The 16,836-nt window shown below is 39.1% G+C and overlaps 1 protein-coding gene across 1 annotated transcript in view; it reads right to left on the bottom strand.

The window, feature by feature from the left end:
* Window positions 1-16,836, bottom strand: part of ttc12 (tetratricopeptide repeat domain 12) — a 106,568-nt gene that overhangs the window by 39,093 nt on the left and 50,639 nt on the right. Inside the window, exons 13-17 of the mRNA XM_061972979.1 lie at window positions 14,237-14,332; window positions 10,876-10,939; window positions 10,662-10,796; window positions 539-631; window positions 314-382 (exon numbers count right to left, since the gene is read on the bottom strand). Coding sequence (XP_061828963.1) covers window positions 314-382; window positions 539-631; window positions 10,662-10,796; window positions 10,876-10,939; window positions 14,237-14,332 — 457 coding nt within the window. The remainder of the gene's footprint in view (window positions 1-313; window positions 383-538; window positions 632-10,661; window positions 10,797-10,875; window positions 10,940-14,236; window positions 14,333-16,836) is intronic.

Raw genomic sequence — 16,836 nt, 5'->3', positions numbered from 1 at the left:
TACAATACAGGCATGAAATTACATGACATGTTTCATACATTGTAAACATGTCTAAATGAATAATCATGGTAATATTATCTATGTCTGGAGATAGGTAGGTAGGTATGTTAGCACAATGTGACCCCCTAGTCAAAAAGTTTGCCAACCCATGTTATAGAAGATCCCCTGAATATTGAAGAATGCAGTTTGAACTTTTAATGAGACATTAATCACCTCTAAAAAACATAAAAACCTATTGGGTTTTGGTCCTTCCAATTCAACTCTAATGAGTGTTTTAGTGTTTAGTAAGGGGGCTATAAAAAGAATCGCTCACAGTTACGAGACCTCCGTCGTCATCCTTCAGCAGGTCCAGGCAGCAGCCACACAGGCAGACCGCGTGTTCCTACGAAGACAAAAAAAGACTGCTTGTAACAAGCATCTCACCTCTTCATATGTGAAATGACACCATAATGCACTGGAACATGTGTCCACTATACAGTATATTGAATGTCCCTCACAAAAGGGTGTGACTTTTCAACAGTGCAATAACATGACTTGCCTGAATGACAGGTGAGGTAAGAGTAGAAAGGTTGATGATCAATCCAAGCAGAGCGTAAAGAATCTCCTTATAGCTGCAAGAGATGCATTGCTTCTGCAACGACAGTTCACGAACATTCATACAACCAGCAAACAAAACAGCAAGTATTGGCACAATGTGACATTGAGAAGTCCAACACTTGAGGTAATTACTAAGAATAAACTGGACGTTTGGTCAAGTGAAGGTTAGTCTGTAAAGGGAACTTACTTGTTAATAAAAATAAAGTTTGTTCAGTTCATTTCAGTTCAGTTCCAGTTTATTTGGGACATGCATACAATACAATGTAATGCATCGCACAATTCCAGATGTTTCATTACAGCATGTCCGAAAAGGAGTAGGAAGAAGCAGAGCTTATTTAATCTTACCCCTTTTCATACCATAGCAATTGTATCCTATGTCCTTGCTCTCTGTAACAGAACAGTGAACAAATAAATAATGAATAAATAATATACCATAGCAAGCAAACAAATACTAAAAATACATAAATAATGTTTGTCACAATTAAAAAAAAAGGGAAAAAAAGGGTTCAAGATGTTCATCATAATTCTTCTTCTGTGTACTTTGTGAAGACTTGTAATTTGAACAGTCTCTTAAACTGAATCTTATTGGTGTTTTGTTTGATTTATTTGGTTAATCCATTCCATAATTTAATTCCACGTACAGATATGCTAAAGGTTTTTAGTGTTGTACGAGCATACAAATGTTTAAAATTACATTTTTCTTTAAGGCTATATTTCTCTTATTTTGTTGAGAAGAATTGTTGAACATTCTTGGGTCGCAGGTTATAGTTTGCTTTATCCATAATTTTAGCTGTTTGCAAATGCACCAAATCATTGAATTTCAATAATTGTGATTTAATAAATAAAGGGTTTGTATGTTCTCTATATCCAACAATAAGTATTATTGTAAGTGATCTTTTTTGTAACACAGTTAGTGAATGAAGCGCACATTTGTAGTTGTTTCCACATATTTCTACACAATAACTCAGATATGTAACACTAGCGAGCAGTAAAGAATATGAAGTGATTTTTGGTCTAGAACAGTGGTTCTTAACCTGGGTTCGATCGAACCCTAGGGGTTCGGTGAGTCGGGCTCATGGGTTCGGCGGAGGTCAAGACACACCCGACCCATCGTGTAAATACAAACGTCTCCCTATCGGCGTATTACGGATACGGCAACAGCAGAAGTAACACTGATTTGCAGGTGTGTAATTTGTTGTGAGTTTATGCACTGTGTTGGTTTTGTTCTTTGAACAAATCAAATCAAATCAAATCAAATCAACTTTATTTATAGAGCACATTTAAAATTTACCACAGGGGTAGCCAAAGTGCTAAGTGATGTCCATGCACGGTTCATTTTGTGCACCAGTAAAAAAAACATGGTAACACTTTAGTATGGGGAACATATTCACCATCAATTAGTTGCTTATTAACATGCAAATTAGTAACATATTAGCTCTTAACTAGTCATTATTAAGTACTTATTAATGCCTTATTCGGCATGGCCTTATTATAACCCTAACCCTCTAACCCTGGCCCTAATCCTCTAACCCCAACCCTAACCCTAACCAAATAACTCAGAATTAAGTCTTTGTTACTTAGAATATGTTCCCGTAGTGTCCAAAAAACTCTAAATTAAATCTTTGTTACTTAGAATATGTTCCCCATACTAAAATGTTACCAAAAACATATAACTTTGTCTTGAATTTGAGAAAAAAACAACAATTTATTTTCCACTAAAGAAGGGTTCGGTGAATGCGCATATGAAACTGGTGGGGTTCGGTACCTCCAACAGGGTTAAAGGGGAACATTATCACCAGACCTATGTAAGCGTCAATATATACCTTGATGTTGCAGAAAAAAGACCATATATTTTTTTAACCGATTTCCTAACTCTAAATGGGTGAATTTTGGCGAATAAAACATCTTTCTAATATTCGCTCTCGGAGCGATGACGTCACATCGGGAAGCAATCCGCCATTTTCTCAAACACCGAGTCAAATCAGCTCTGTTATTTTCCGTTTTTTCGACTGTTTTCCGTACCTTGGAGACATCATGCCTCGTCGGTGTGTTGTCGGAGGGTGTAACAACACGAACAGGGACGGATTCAAGTTGCACCAGTGGCCCAAAGATGCGAAAGTGGCAAGAAATTGGACGTTTGTTCCGCACACTTTACCGACGAAAGCTATGCAACGACAGAGATGGCAAGAATGTGTGGATATCCTGCGACACTCAAAGCAGATGCATTTCCAACGATAAAGTCAAAGAAATCTTCCGCCAGACCCCCATTGAATCTGCCGGAGTGTGTGAGCAATTCAGGGACAAAGGGCCTCGGTAGCACGGCAAGCAATGGCGGCAGTTTGTTCCCGCAGACGAGCGAGCTAAACCCCCTGGATGTCTTGGCTCACACCGTCCCTTATGCCACCGAAGATGATCAAGAGAAGAATATCGACCCTAGCTTCCCTGGCCTGCTGACATCAACTTCAAAACTGGACAGATCAGCTTTCAGGAAAAGAGAGCAGATGAGGGTATGTCTACAGAATATATTAATTAAGAAAATTGGGCTGTCTGCACTCTCAAAGTGCATGTTGTTGCCAAATGTATTTCATATGCTGTAAACCTAGTTCATAGTTGTTAGTTTCCTTTAATGCCAAACAAACACATACCAGTCGTTGGTTAGAAGGCGATCGCCGAATTCGTCCTCGCTTTCTCCCGTGTCGCTGGCTGTCGTGTCGTTTTCGTCGGTTTCGCTTGCATACGGTTTAAACCGATATGGCTCAATAGCTTCAGTTTCTTCTTCAATTTCGTTTTCGCTACCTGCCTCCACACTACAACCATCCGTTTCAATACATGCGTAATCTGTTGAATCGCTTAAGCCGCTGAAATCCGAGTCTGAATCCGAGCTAATGTCGCTATAGCTTGCTGTTCTATGCGCCATGTTTGTATGTGTTGGCATCACTGTGTGACGTCACAGGAAAATGGACGGGTGTATATAACGATGGTTAAAATCAGGCACTTTGAAGCTTTTTTTAGGGATATTGCGTGATGGGTAAAATTTTGAAAAAAACTTCGAAAAATAAAATAAGCCACTGGAAACTGATTTTTAATGGTTTTAACCCTTCTGAAATTGTGATAATGTTCCCCTTTAAGAACCACTGGTCTAGAACATGTTTTGCTTTATTCATTATTGATGTGTGTCTTGCTACTTTATGTTGTATATTTTTTACATGAGATTTCAGATTCATTTTATCATCTATTGTTACACCCAAAAATGTGTTTTATTTTACCCTTTCAATATTTACTCCTTCTATCTGTATTTGTGTTTGACTTTCTCTTCTTCTACTGTTTGTTCTATGTAGTGTCCATGTTAGTTAAAGAAGAAACAAAAACAAACAATTTAAATGTAATTGCATTCCCTCCCTTTTTTCATGGAAATTGAGCAAAGTTTAATACTTTCAAAATGTAGAAAAATTGTAATCCTTACTCAACTCTTTTTTTTTTAGCTCTGTACATACTGTATGTGTTCCTGTGTACTTACTAACTCTAAAATTGCAGAACAGGCAGCCTGTTGATTATATTTAAGCACTGCTGGCATCTAGCTTCACGCTTGTGTATCATCCTAACATGACCACTACAGTGTAGACACAACCTCCCCAGTTGCTCGCGACCCAAATGACACCTCACCGTGATTCCCAAGGGTGTCCCGACCCACTAGTTGAGAAACACGTAGTACAGAATAGTCAGGGGTTTTGTAGGTAGAAATGTCACATGTTACGTTATCCAACATCTTTGACAGTCAAAGCATGTTCGTAACAATCCAAAATGTGTTTTTTTAATACAGCAAAGTGAGCCAAATACCCCTTCGAATGCGTGCCGACTCCCACTGCTGAGGAGAGACCTCCTGTTTTGATTTGACATGACAGCAACCACGGTTTGGGCCGGACCAAAGACCTCACAAAAAAATTCAATCTTTAGCGCGTATCTGAGTGTTTCAGCCTTTTTTTTCGAGGTGGAAAAAGTCACAAACGAGGTCTGTTTATAAAAGGGACATTAGAAAAAAAAACATTTTGTCCATCGTCGACTCGGGATAAACTCGAACCAATCAGATTCGGCTATGAAACTTCTCAGTTGAAGACAGCCCTACAAAGCACTAACTGTTCTATTATAAATATTAGTGGGGGTTTTTGGAGCTAGAAACATCCAAGATGTAGTACTCAAAACCAAAGCTCCAATACTGCATATACTATATATTTACTACAAACCAGTTATGTACTACTCAGTGGTCTAGTGCAGTGTTTTTCAACTAGTGTGCCGTGAGATACGGTCTGGTGTGCCGTGGGAGATTATGTAATTTCACCTATTTGGGTTAAAAATATTTTTTTGCAAACCAGTAATTATAGTCTGCAAATGTGTTGTTGTTGAGCTCGGCAGAGTAACCGTGTAATACTCTTCCATACCAGTAGGTGGCAGCCGGTAGCTAATTGCTTTGTAGATGTTGCAAACAGCGGGAGGCTGCGTGCAGGTAAAAAGGTGTCTAATGCTTAAACCAAAAATAAACAAAAGGTGAGTGCCTCTAAGAAAAGGCATTGAAGGTTAGGGAAGGCTATGCAGAACGAAACTTCAACTGAACTGGCTACAAAGTAAACAAAAACAGAATGCTGAAAAAACAAAGACATACTGCGGAGCAGAGACGGCGTCCACAATGTACATCCGAACATGACATGACAATCTACAATGTCCCCACAAAGAAGGATAAAAACAACTGAAATATTCTTGATTGCTAAAACAAAGTAGATGGGGGGAATATCGCTCAAAGGAAGACATGAAACTGCTACAGGAAAATACCAAAAAAAAGACAAAAAGCCACCAAAATAGGAGCGCAAGACAAGAACTAAAACACTACACACAGGAAAACAGCAAAAAAGTCCAAATAAGTCAGGGGGTGATGTGACAGGTGGTGACAGTACACCCACTTTGAGACAAGAGCTATAGTGATGCATGCTTGGTTATGGTTTGAAGTCATATCCAACAATTGCGACAACGACTTTCTACTGTCAACTGAATTTCCTTTTTTAATGACTTCTGCTGGTGGTGTACCTCCGGATTTTTGTCAACGCAAAAATTGTGCCTTGGCTCAAAAAAGGTTGAAAAACACTGGTCTAGTGGTTAGAGTGTCCGCCCTGAGATCGGTAGGTCATGAGTTCAAACCCCTGCCGAGTCATACCAAAGACTATAAAAATGGGACCCATTATCTCCCTGCTTGGCACTCAGCATCAAGGGTTGGAATTGGGGGTTAAATCACCAAAAATGATTCCCGGGCGCAGCCACCGCTGCTGCCCACTGCTCCCCTCGCCTCCCAGGGGGTGACCAAGGGTGATGGGTCAAATGCAGAGAATAATTTCGCCACACCTAGTGTGTGTGTGACTATCATTGGTACTTTAACTTTAATTATATAATATGACGAACATTACAGTAGTGATGTTTTTGTTGGAATTTATTTCGTGTATTTTTTATTTTTCTTCGTCCCAGGGAAGTGTTAACATCAGCCACTGGTCTACCTGAAACCCAAAAGTCCCCATTCCATACACACTCACGTTTGATATGTTTACAGGCACTAAAAAGCTTGTTAAAACACATGTAAAAACATTAAGCTTTACAACAGGTGAAGTTTAATGATTTTACATGTGTTTTAACAAGCTTTACAAAAAAGTGCAAACAAATTAGATATAGAGTAGCCATTGAAGTTTGAGTAATCATATAACCTGTAATTTTTCACTTTAATATGATTATAATTGTCAAGTTTTTCTTTACTTCACAGTTTGGAGATAAGTGGATTCACTTACGATTATTATCAGTTCATAATAATACATCATTATTATTATTATATTATTAGATGTATTTATTATTAGGTCTCCCCCTGTCTTTAAAACTAGTGATGACTCTGTTTCTAATTTTAATCGAGGGTCTTTGAACGCACCACATTTATGTGCAATTAACTGCAAAAGTGAAACGTGTACATACTCAACTTGTACTTTCCCCTATATTGCCCCGGATAGATTTACCGTATATGTTTACCTTCCTTTTTCCAAAATGCTGTTGCTGTGTGTGAATGCTAAAAAGTTAACTTTGACGTCTGTGATGAGTGTAGTGTTGCGATCCAGGTGTAACAAACCATTTTGCCTATATTAATACAGTTTTTAGGTAGTCTTAGACATTCTTACTTATTCTTATTATCAGAATTTCACAGCTATATTTATTTAATATCAACATTTATGATATTTTTAAAACTTACATATTTACACTCGGCCCTGCGATGAAGTGGCGACTTGTCCAGGGTTTACCCCGCCTTCCGCCCGATTGTAGCTGAGATAGGCTCCAGCGCCCCCCGCAACCCCAAAAGGGAATAAGCGGTAGAAAATGGATGCATGGATATTTACACTCTACAAAGAGGTTCCGCAGCCTCCGAAGCGGAACCTCCAGGTTCTGTAACAGCTTCTTCCCTCAAGCCGTAAGACTCTTGAACGCATCATAATTAAATTATCCCCTCAACTCCCCCCAAAATGGATTAAGTCGCTGGAATAAAAAAAACAATATAACATACATCCATAAATGTGGACGCATGTGAAAAAGTGCAATATATTTATCTGTACAGTAATCTATTTATTTATTTATATATATTTATATATATTTATTTATTTTATATATATATTTATATGTTATTTATATATATTTATTTATTTATTTATATTTGCGCCTTATTGCTTTTTTATCCTGCACTACCATGAGCTTATGTAACGAAATTTCGTTCTTATCTGTACTGTAAAGTTCAAATTTGAATGACAATAAAAAGGAAGTCTAAGTCTAAGTTTAAGTCTACATGACGGAAAAAACTTTTTTCAAAGTTCACAAAAGTCCAGGGTCCCCCCTGTGTGCTTGGGACCCCTGTACAACATTCCAACTTCACCGCTCCACTTTAACGCCCCTTGGTGTGGCAAAAAAATATATACAGGTAAAAGCCAGTAAATTAGAATATTTTGAAAAACTTGATTTATTTCAGTAATTGCATTCAAAAGGTGTAACTTGTACATTATATTTATTCATTGCACACAGACTGATGCATTCAAATGTTTATTTCATTTAATTTTGATGATTTGAAGTGGCAACAAATGAAAATCCAAAATTCCGTGTGTCACAAAATTAGAATATTACTTAAGGCTAATACAAAAAAGGGATTTTTAGAAATGTTGGCCAACTGAAAAGTATGAAAATGAAAAATATGAGCATGTACAATACTCAATACTTGGTTGGAGCTCCTTTTGCCTCAATTACTGCGTTAATGCGGCGTGGCATGGAGTCGATGAGTTTCTGGCACTGCTCAGGTGTTATGAGAGCCCAGGTTGCTCTGATAGTGGCCTTCAACTCTTCTGCGTTTTTGGGTCTGGCATTCTGCATCTTCCTTTTCACAATACCCCACAGATTTTCTATGGGGCTAAGGTCAGGGGAGTTGGCGGGCCAATTTAGAACAGAAATACCATGGTCCGTAAACCAGGCACGGGTAGATTTTGCGCTGTGTGCAGGCGCCAAGTCCTGTTGGAACTTGAAATCTCCATCTCCATAGAGCAGGTCAGCAGCAGGAAGCATGAAGTGCTCTAAAACTTGCTGGTAGACGGCTGCGTTGACCCTGGATCTCAGGAAACAGAGTGGACCGACACCAGCAGATGACATGGCACCCCAAACCATCACTGATGGTGGAAACTTTACACTAGACTTCAGGCAACGTGGATCCTGTGCCTCTCCTGTCTTCCTCCAGACTCTGGGACCTCGATTTCCAAAGGAAATGCAAAATTTGCATGGTTGGGTGATGGTTTGGGGTGCCATGTCATCTGCTGGTGTCGGTCCACTCTGTTTCCTGAGATCCATGGTCAACGCAGCCGTCTACCAGCAAGTTTTAGAGCACTTCATGCTTCCTGCTGCTGACCTGCTCTATGGATATGGAGATTTCAAGTTCCAACAGGACTTGGCGCCTGCACACAGCGCAAAATCTACCCGTGCCTGGTTTAATACCCATGGTATTTCTGTTCTAAATTGGCCCGCCAACTCCCCTGACCTTAGCCCCATAGAAAATCTGTGGGGTATTGTGAAAAGGAAGATGCAGAATGCCAGACCCAAAAACGCAGAAGAGTTGAAGGCCACTATCAGAGCAACCTGGGCTCTCATAACACCTGAGCAGTGCCAGAAACTCATCGACTCCATGCCACGCCGCATTAACGCAGTAATTGAGGCAAAAGGAGCTCCAACCAAGTATTGAGTATTGTACATGCTCATATTTTTCATTTTCATACTTTTCAGTTGGCCAACATTTCTAAAAATCCCTTTTTTGTATTAGCCTTAAGTAATATTCTAATTTTGTGACACACGGAATTTTGGATTTTCATTTGTTGCCACTTCAAATCATCAAAATTAAATGAAATAAACATTTGAATGCATCAGTCTGTGTGCAATGAATAAATATAATGTACAAGTTACACCTTTTGAATGCAATTACTGAAATAAATCAAGTTTTTCAAAATATTCTAATTTACTGGCTTTTACCTGTATATATTTTGTTTTCCTTGAACTCTGCCTAGCAACAAGTGGCCACAACCATGTGATGTGACAATACGACCAATTGAGTAAGTTTGTTACATAGCAAAAAAAATGTTACATGCAAAGATACAGGTTAGACTGAATCACAAAACAATTTTTTGTATCTAGGAGAATTATAATATTTCCCTATTGAGATTAATTGGAGTGCAGCACGGTGAAACAGGGGTTAGTGCATGTGCCTCACAATACAAAGGTCCTGAGTAGTCCTGAGTTCAATCCCGGGCTCGAGATCTTTCCATGTGGAGTTTGCATGTTCTCCCACCTCCAAAAAACATGCACCTGGGGATAGGTTAATTGGCAACACTAAATTGGCCCTCGTGTGTGAATGTGAGTGTGAATGTTGTCTGTCTATCTGTGTTGGCCCTGCGATGAAGTGGCGACTTGTCCAGGGTGTACCCCGCCTACCGCCCGAATGCAGCTGAGATAGACTCCAGCACCCCCCGCAACCCCAAAAGGGACAAGCGGTAGAAAATGGATGGATGGATGGAGATTAATTGGAATTTAACCTGAACCCAAAAGCCCTTTTTTAGATTAAATTTACAATAACTCAACAGCATATAGTAGATTACATCTCCAGTAACTATCAAAGTTTATTTTGATCTTCCCATGCAGACCTTCCATCCATCCATTTTCTACCGCTTATTCCCTTCGGGGTCGCGGGGGGCGCTGGAGCCTATCTCAGCTACAATCGGGCGGAAGGAGGGGTACACCCTGGACAAGTCGCCACCTCATCGCAGGGCCAACACAGATAGACAGACAACATTCACACTCACATTCACACACTAAGGCCAATTTAGTGTTGCCAATCAACCTATCCCCAGGTGCATGTCTTTGGAGACCTTTTTAAAGTAATTTGAAATAAACTGTACTTTGAACCGGTAGAAAAATAGATGGATGGATGGATGTACTTTGAACCAGGGTCTATACCAGGGGTCGGGAACCTTTTTGGCTGAGAGAGCCATGACAGCCAAATATTTTAAAACGTATTTCCGTGAGAGCCATATGATATTTTTTAACACTGAATACAACTAAATGCGTGCATTTTTAAGTAAAACCAACATTTTTAGAGTATAATAAGTCTCTTATTCTTTTTAATAACATTGTTATTCTGAAGCTAACCAATAATAAATAAAATACTTCTTACCATTGATGCAACTTCTAGAACAGGTGCGGTAGAAAACGGATGTATGGATTAAAATGCATGAGAATGTTTAATATTTTCAACGTTATTGTGATTACCAGCGGAATTATTAATTACTTATTGTGTTAAGCAATGTCAGGTAAGATTAATCTGAGAGCCAGATGTGGTCATCAAAAGAGCCACATCTGGCTCTAGAGCCATAGGTTCCCTACCCCTGGTCTATACGATTACCCTGGTTAAAATAGTGCCTTGCTCATACATGAGGATTTAACCCAATGGTGAATGAAAAAATACTAACAATGGCAAGCAGGAAGGCCTTCCAACACTCTGCATCATGAGCAAGGGCGTGACGATTGACGTCGTCTCCAATAAGTTCGCCAACAGCTGATATTAGAGTGGGCAGGACATGTCGATCAGCCTCGCCAATATTGCTCTGAAAAGTCAACAATGAGCACAATGCTAATGCACAAAATAGAGTACTGTGTCCAAATTGGCATTTGTAAAAGTCTTACCAATATTGTTGTAAGTGGCACGGCAACAGAGTCTATCAGTCCATTCCTTAGCTGGCGGCAGAATCTGCAAAAAGTAAAGCCGCATGTAACGCTTGTTGCTGCATGCAGTGTGTAATGTGCAGTAAAGAACAAAGGAGCTGTGATAGATGGAGTATGCGCATAACTTTATTGTTCACCCTGCGGCCACATTAAGCGCTCGTATTCCAACAAACAAATGTAACCTTTTAAAAAAGTATAAATACTGTAAGCGCAGCAAAATTTTACCCCCCAAATTATAAGAAATGTCACACCAATTAGGAATCATTTTCCCCAATTCTCCAATTAGTGGTTGGCTCTGAACATTACACGTGACATCCACACATTAATCAAAGGATGAAGAAATGTAATGTGCATACACTGTTGAAGGTGTATTTATCGAACATTTTATATGACAGACCTAAATAAAACAATGCACATTTTGAAAAAGTGAGGTAGGCCTCTTTTGGACGGTGCCAGAAGCTTGATAAAAATGTGTGAAATGTGAATTATATTTACATAGTGATTTTCTCGAGAGCAGTGGTTCTTAACCTGGGTTCGATCGAACCCTAGGGGTTCGGTGAGTTGGGCTCAGGGGTTCGGCGTGGAGGTCAAGACACACCCGACTCATTGTGTAAATAAAAACTTCTCCCTATCGGCGTATTATGGATACGGCAACAGCAGGCTCTTAACTAGTCATTATTAAGTACTTATTAACAGTGTTGGGTTAGTTGTGAAGTGAAGTGAAGTGAATTACATTTATATAGCGCTTTTTCTCAAGTGACTCAAAGCGCTTTACATAGTGAAACCCAATATCTAAGTTACATTTAAACCAGTGTGGGTGGCACTGGGAGCAGGTGGGTAAAGTGTCTTGCCCAAGGACACAACGGCAGTGACTAGGATGGCGGAAGCGGGGATCAAACCTGCAACCCACAAGTTGCTGGCACGGCCGCTCTACCAACCGAGCTATACTAGTTACTGAAAACCAGTAACTAGTTACAGTTACTAGTTACTTTATTTCAAAAGTAACTCAGTTACTAACTCAGTTACTTACACCAAAAAGTAATGCGTTACTGTGAAAAGTAACTATTTAGTTACTTCTTTTTTCCCCCTTTTTTTTAAGGCTCCCATTAATGCCCTTTTAGCCTTCATTTCAGTACTGTTATTGCACTGGAGAATAATACAATCTGTTGATCAACTTGACATGCATTTGCATCACTGAACTCTGCTAAGCAATGTGCTCTACATACAACACACAAAGACAAAGATATGTTTCAAAGGGCCAATTTATTTCAGGCCAGAACAAATTGACAAAACTATTTTAAATAGCTGCTACATAATGGCACTTTAACTTTAACTTTAAGTAGATAGGATCTTTGATCCAAGACACAACTTACATTTAACTAAAATGTTATTGTCTTTGTGCTCGACAAAAGAAAAGTATCGAGAATGTCTCCATGTTAAAAAACTCGACTTCTGGCTTTGCCATGATGTTTTGTTAGTTGTTATGAGAGTAGCGTATGTGTGTGTGTGTGGCCCTTTAAGATATGACAGCATGTGAGGTGAGTGACGTCAGTGAGTGAGTGGGCGAGAGAAGTGAGCGAGCGGCGACAGTGAGTGCGTGCAGGTGCTCTAGCTTGGTGGATGGCTGCGTCCAATAAAGTCACAAAGTTGCAACAAACCGCCGGTCTCGTCATTCACCCTCAGCTGTAAAGACCCACTGCCGGGTAAAGTGAAGGTTGTTAGCCCCGAAGAAGTACATAGGCCCTGGAGGAATGTCTCCCCTGCGCTCCTTAACTGCGGTATGGGAGTCCCCCCCGCCCCCACCCAAACAAAGCACGCCTTTTATTTTCCACCGCAGCGCTGCAATAAAACACACTCAGATCTTCTGTTTCTAGCCGATACTACATAAAAATAACGTAAAAATAACGCAGTAACGCATCATGTAGTAACGGTAACTGAGTTACTGAATATAAAAAATAACGCGTTAGATTACTAGTTACCACCGAAACTAACGGCGTTACAGTACTTTGTAACGCGTTAGTCCCAACACTGCTTATTAATGCCTTATTCGGCATGGCCTTATTATAACCCTAACCCTCTAACCCTGGCCCTAACCCTCTAACCCTAACCCTAACTAAATAACTCTAAATTAAGTCTTTGTTACTTAGAATATGTTCCGCTAGTGTCCAAATAAGTCTAAAATAAGTCTTTGTTACCTAGAATATGTTCCCCATACTAAAATGTTACCAAAAACATATAACTTTGTCTTGAATTTGAAAAAAAACAACATTTTATTTTTCACTAAAGAAGGGTTCGGTGAATGCGCATATGAAACTGGTGGGGTTCGGTACCTCCAACAAGGTTAAGAACCACTGGTCTAGAGACTCAAAGCGCTTTACATAGTGAAACCCATTATCTGCATCTTTAAGCTACATTTAAAAGAGTGAGGGTGGCACTGGGAGAAGGTGGGTAAAGTGTCTTGCCCAAGGATGGCGGAAGCGGGGATCGATCCTGGAACCCTGAAGTTATAGTGGTTTAAATTAATACATTATCCAAACGCCACAAAATATGCACCATAAAATCTGTTTTTTTCAGGGTACACTTGGCCTCACTTTGAATAACCCTGATGTAATGGAATTTAGTACAAGAGTTATATCAAACCTAAAAAGACAATAATCCTCAGGTTTGAATTTAAGAATATTTTCATTATTGTGGTGGAAGTATTTTTAATATACTATAAGCTCATTTTACACCACTGCTTTGTAAAGGCTCATTTTCTTGTCTATACATTTTGCAGGTCTACTTAATGTTGTTGACCTGCATAAAGTAGTTTTGCTATTTGAATATAATAAATCGTTTAATATTGTTTTACGCTTACATTGAATGTGAATGAAAAAGAAACTAAAGAAGTGTGACATTGGCTACATTTGATACAATATAACTCTCTCTGAGCATCAGAAGGGGGGTGAATTCGATCACCCCATTTCAGTCCCTGACACGTCGACCTATTTCCCGCTGAGTTCAAGAGCCCCAGTTACCCTTTCATGTTTGTTTTCATGAGGCCTCGGAAAGAGGAACAGTTTGAAAACAGCGTTTTACCTTCAAGAGACGTAACAAACTTGATTTATCAAAGATACCACCATTTCCATTTGTTTTGAGACCCTTCACTTGACAGAGCTAGATTCTAAAATTGCTTTTAATATAGATATGAAACACTGAAGGATAATAGGCTGGCCTCTGGGTCAGAGCCTCAATTTTTAGGACATTGTTATCTTGTTCAGACAAAAAAAGAAGCTTTGTGTAGAGTGTCAGCAGACGTGTGTTTGTTACAGGGCAGTGATACTTTTTGTCCGTCGCCAAGTTCTGCAAAATGAGAAGCACTCTGTTCTCCCGTCGCCGTTCTGGCCTCGAGATGCACGCCATGAGGCTCCTCGTTAACCTTTAGATTCAGATTAAGAATGGAGCGGGAGAAAAGACAGATGGGAAAGAAAGTAAAATAAAGGAGGACATAATAAGGAACAACGATAAAGTATTTCGGCAAATGACACCTTATTAACTCGAAATTGCAGTGCCTCAGATATACCAAAGATAAAAATAAAGTGAGCATTATTAACTCAGGTTAATACACCACAGTACATCATCCCAATCCCCAGATATCATGCTGGAGGTTGAAAGGAGTATAGCGCAAAAGCAATTTAACTGAGTGTGATTCCATCACATACGTGCTTCTTTTATTCAGCAAAAATCATGTTTCCAAGCCACATATTGTTCTTTTAGTTCAAAAACATTCACAGTGCTACCATCCAGCATGATAAAATGGAGAGGCGCATTCGATATTCACACTATAAAGACTTTTCATCAGCATTAAATGATTTTCTAAACCCAAGTCATTAAGTCTAGCGATTAAAACCGGAGTTTCATAAACAGTTGTCTTTTAATTGTTTTAAAATCTAATTTGTGTATGTTGCATTACAACTGCAACAAAATTAAAACGTCATATTAAAAAAAGACTTACAGCATCTTACAAAATTAAAACCATTGTATTACCATATATCTTCTCATAGGACAATGTTGTACACTGCAAAAACTGAAATCGAAATAAGATGAAATATCTCAAATAAGGGTGGTATTTGCTTATTTTCTGTCTGATAAGATAATTCTTCTCACTAAGCAGATTTTATGTTAGAGTGTTTTATTTATTTTAAGGGTTTTGGTCCTAATGTATCTCAGTAAGATATTACAGCTTGTTGCTAAGATTTTATGACCTATATTGAGCAAAACTGTCATGTTCTGTGGTCTGGATTTTGTTTGGTTATGTTCTGTTCGGTTTAAGACTCCATAGTTCCTGTTTTTGCGCTCCCTTGTTTTAGTTTCCATGACGATTGATTAGTTTCACCTGTCTCATGTGTTTGACTCACTCACCTGTTTTAATCAGAGACTATTATTTAAGCCTGTTTTGCCAGTGAGTCGTCCTGGCGACATTACTCTGGATTTACTCTGTGTTTGCTCTGCCCATGCCATAGTTCTTGTTCATAGTTCATGCTGCTCTGCTCATGTCACACAGTAAGTCATACTTGCCAACCTTGAGACCTTCGATTACGGGAGGTTGGGGGGGGGGGTGTCGGGGGTGGGGCGGGGCGTGGTTGGGGGGGCGTGGTTGGGGGCGTGGTTAAGAGGGGAGGAGTATATTTACAGCTAGAATTCACCAAGTCAAGTATTTCATATATATATATATATATATATATATATATATATATGTATATATATATATATATATATATACATATATATACATATATATATATATATATATATATATATATATATATATATATATATATAAGAAATACTTGACTTTCAGTGAATTCTAGCTATATATATATATATATTTTTATATATATATATATATATATATATATATATAAATAAGAGAAATACTTGAATTTCAGTGTTCATTTATTTACACATATACACACACATAACACTCATCTACTCATTGTTGAGTTAAGGGTTGAATTGTCCATCCTTGTTCTATTCTCTGTCACTATTTTTCTAACCATGCTGAACACCCTCTCTGATGATCCATTCTGCTTCGTCTCCTTGTTGTGTGCGCAGTTGTGTACTGCACTCTCTAAAAGCCGTAGATGTTAATGTCACATATGCATGTACAGTAGATGGCAGTATTGTCCTGTTTAAGAGTGTCACAACATTGCTGTTTACGGCAGACGAACTGCTTTACGGTAGACGAAAACGTGACTGCTGTAGTTGTGTGTTGTTACCGCGCTGGGAGGACGTTAATGAAACTGCCTAACAATAAACCCACATAAGAAACCAAGAACTCGCCCTCATCATTCTACAGTTATAACGTGATTGGGCAGGCACACTGTTTATATTGTGGGAAAGCGGACGTGAAAACAGGCTGTCGACACGTCACTCAGGTCCGCCTGAATTTCGGGAGATTTTCGGGAGAAAATTTGTCCCTGGAGGTTTTCGGGAGAGGCGTTGAATTTCGGGAGTCTCCCGGAAAATCAGGGAGGGTTGGCAAGTATGCAGTAAGTGTTGTTTGTTTTATGTTCATAATTTACGTTAAAGTATTAGTTTTGTTCCCTGTGCCAAGTGTGTGTCTCCGCCTTGTGAGCGCCTTTTGATTGTACTTTTTATAGTCAAGATTAAATCATGTTCCTACCTTCTACCGATGTCTGGTCTAGTCCGTTTGCATCCCGGGAAAACAATCCTCGCAGTAAACTGCGTAATAATCCACGTCATGACAAAAACATGCTTGAAACTAGAATATCAACTGTTGCAAAGCTGTGTCATCAACCATTATACTATGAATTGATTAACGTGAATAAGTTGAAAAACGTATTCGGGTGTTACCATTTCGTGGTCAATTGTACGTAATATGTACAGTACTGTGCAATCTACTAATACAAGTTTCAATCA

The sequence above is a fragment of the Nerophis lumbriciformis genome, linkage group LG17, assembly GCF_033978685.3.
Source record: "Nerophis lumbriciformis linkage group LG17, RoL_Nlum_v2.1, whole genome shotgun sequence".
Taxonomy (NCBI): domain Eukaryota; kingdom Metazoa; phylum Chordata; class Actinopteri; order Syngnathiformes; family Syngnathidae; genus Nerophis; species Nerophis lumbriciformis.
The sequence above is the reverse complement of the archived record's forward strand: the minus strand, read 5'-3'. Positions and strand labels throughout refer to the sequence as shown.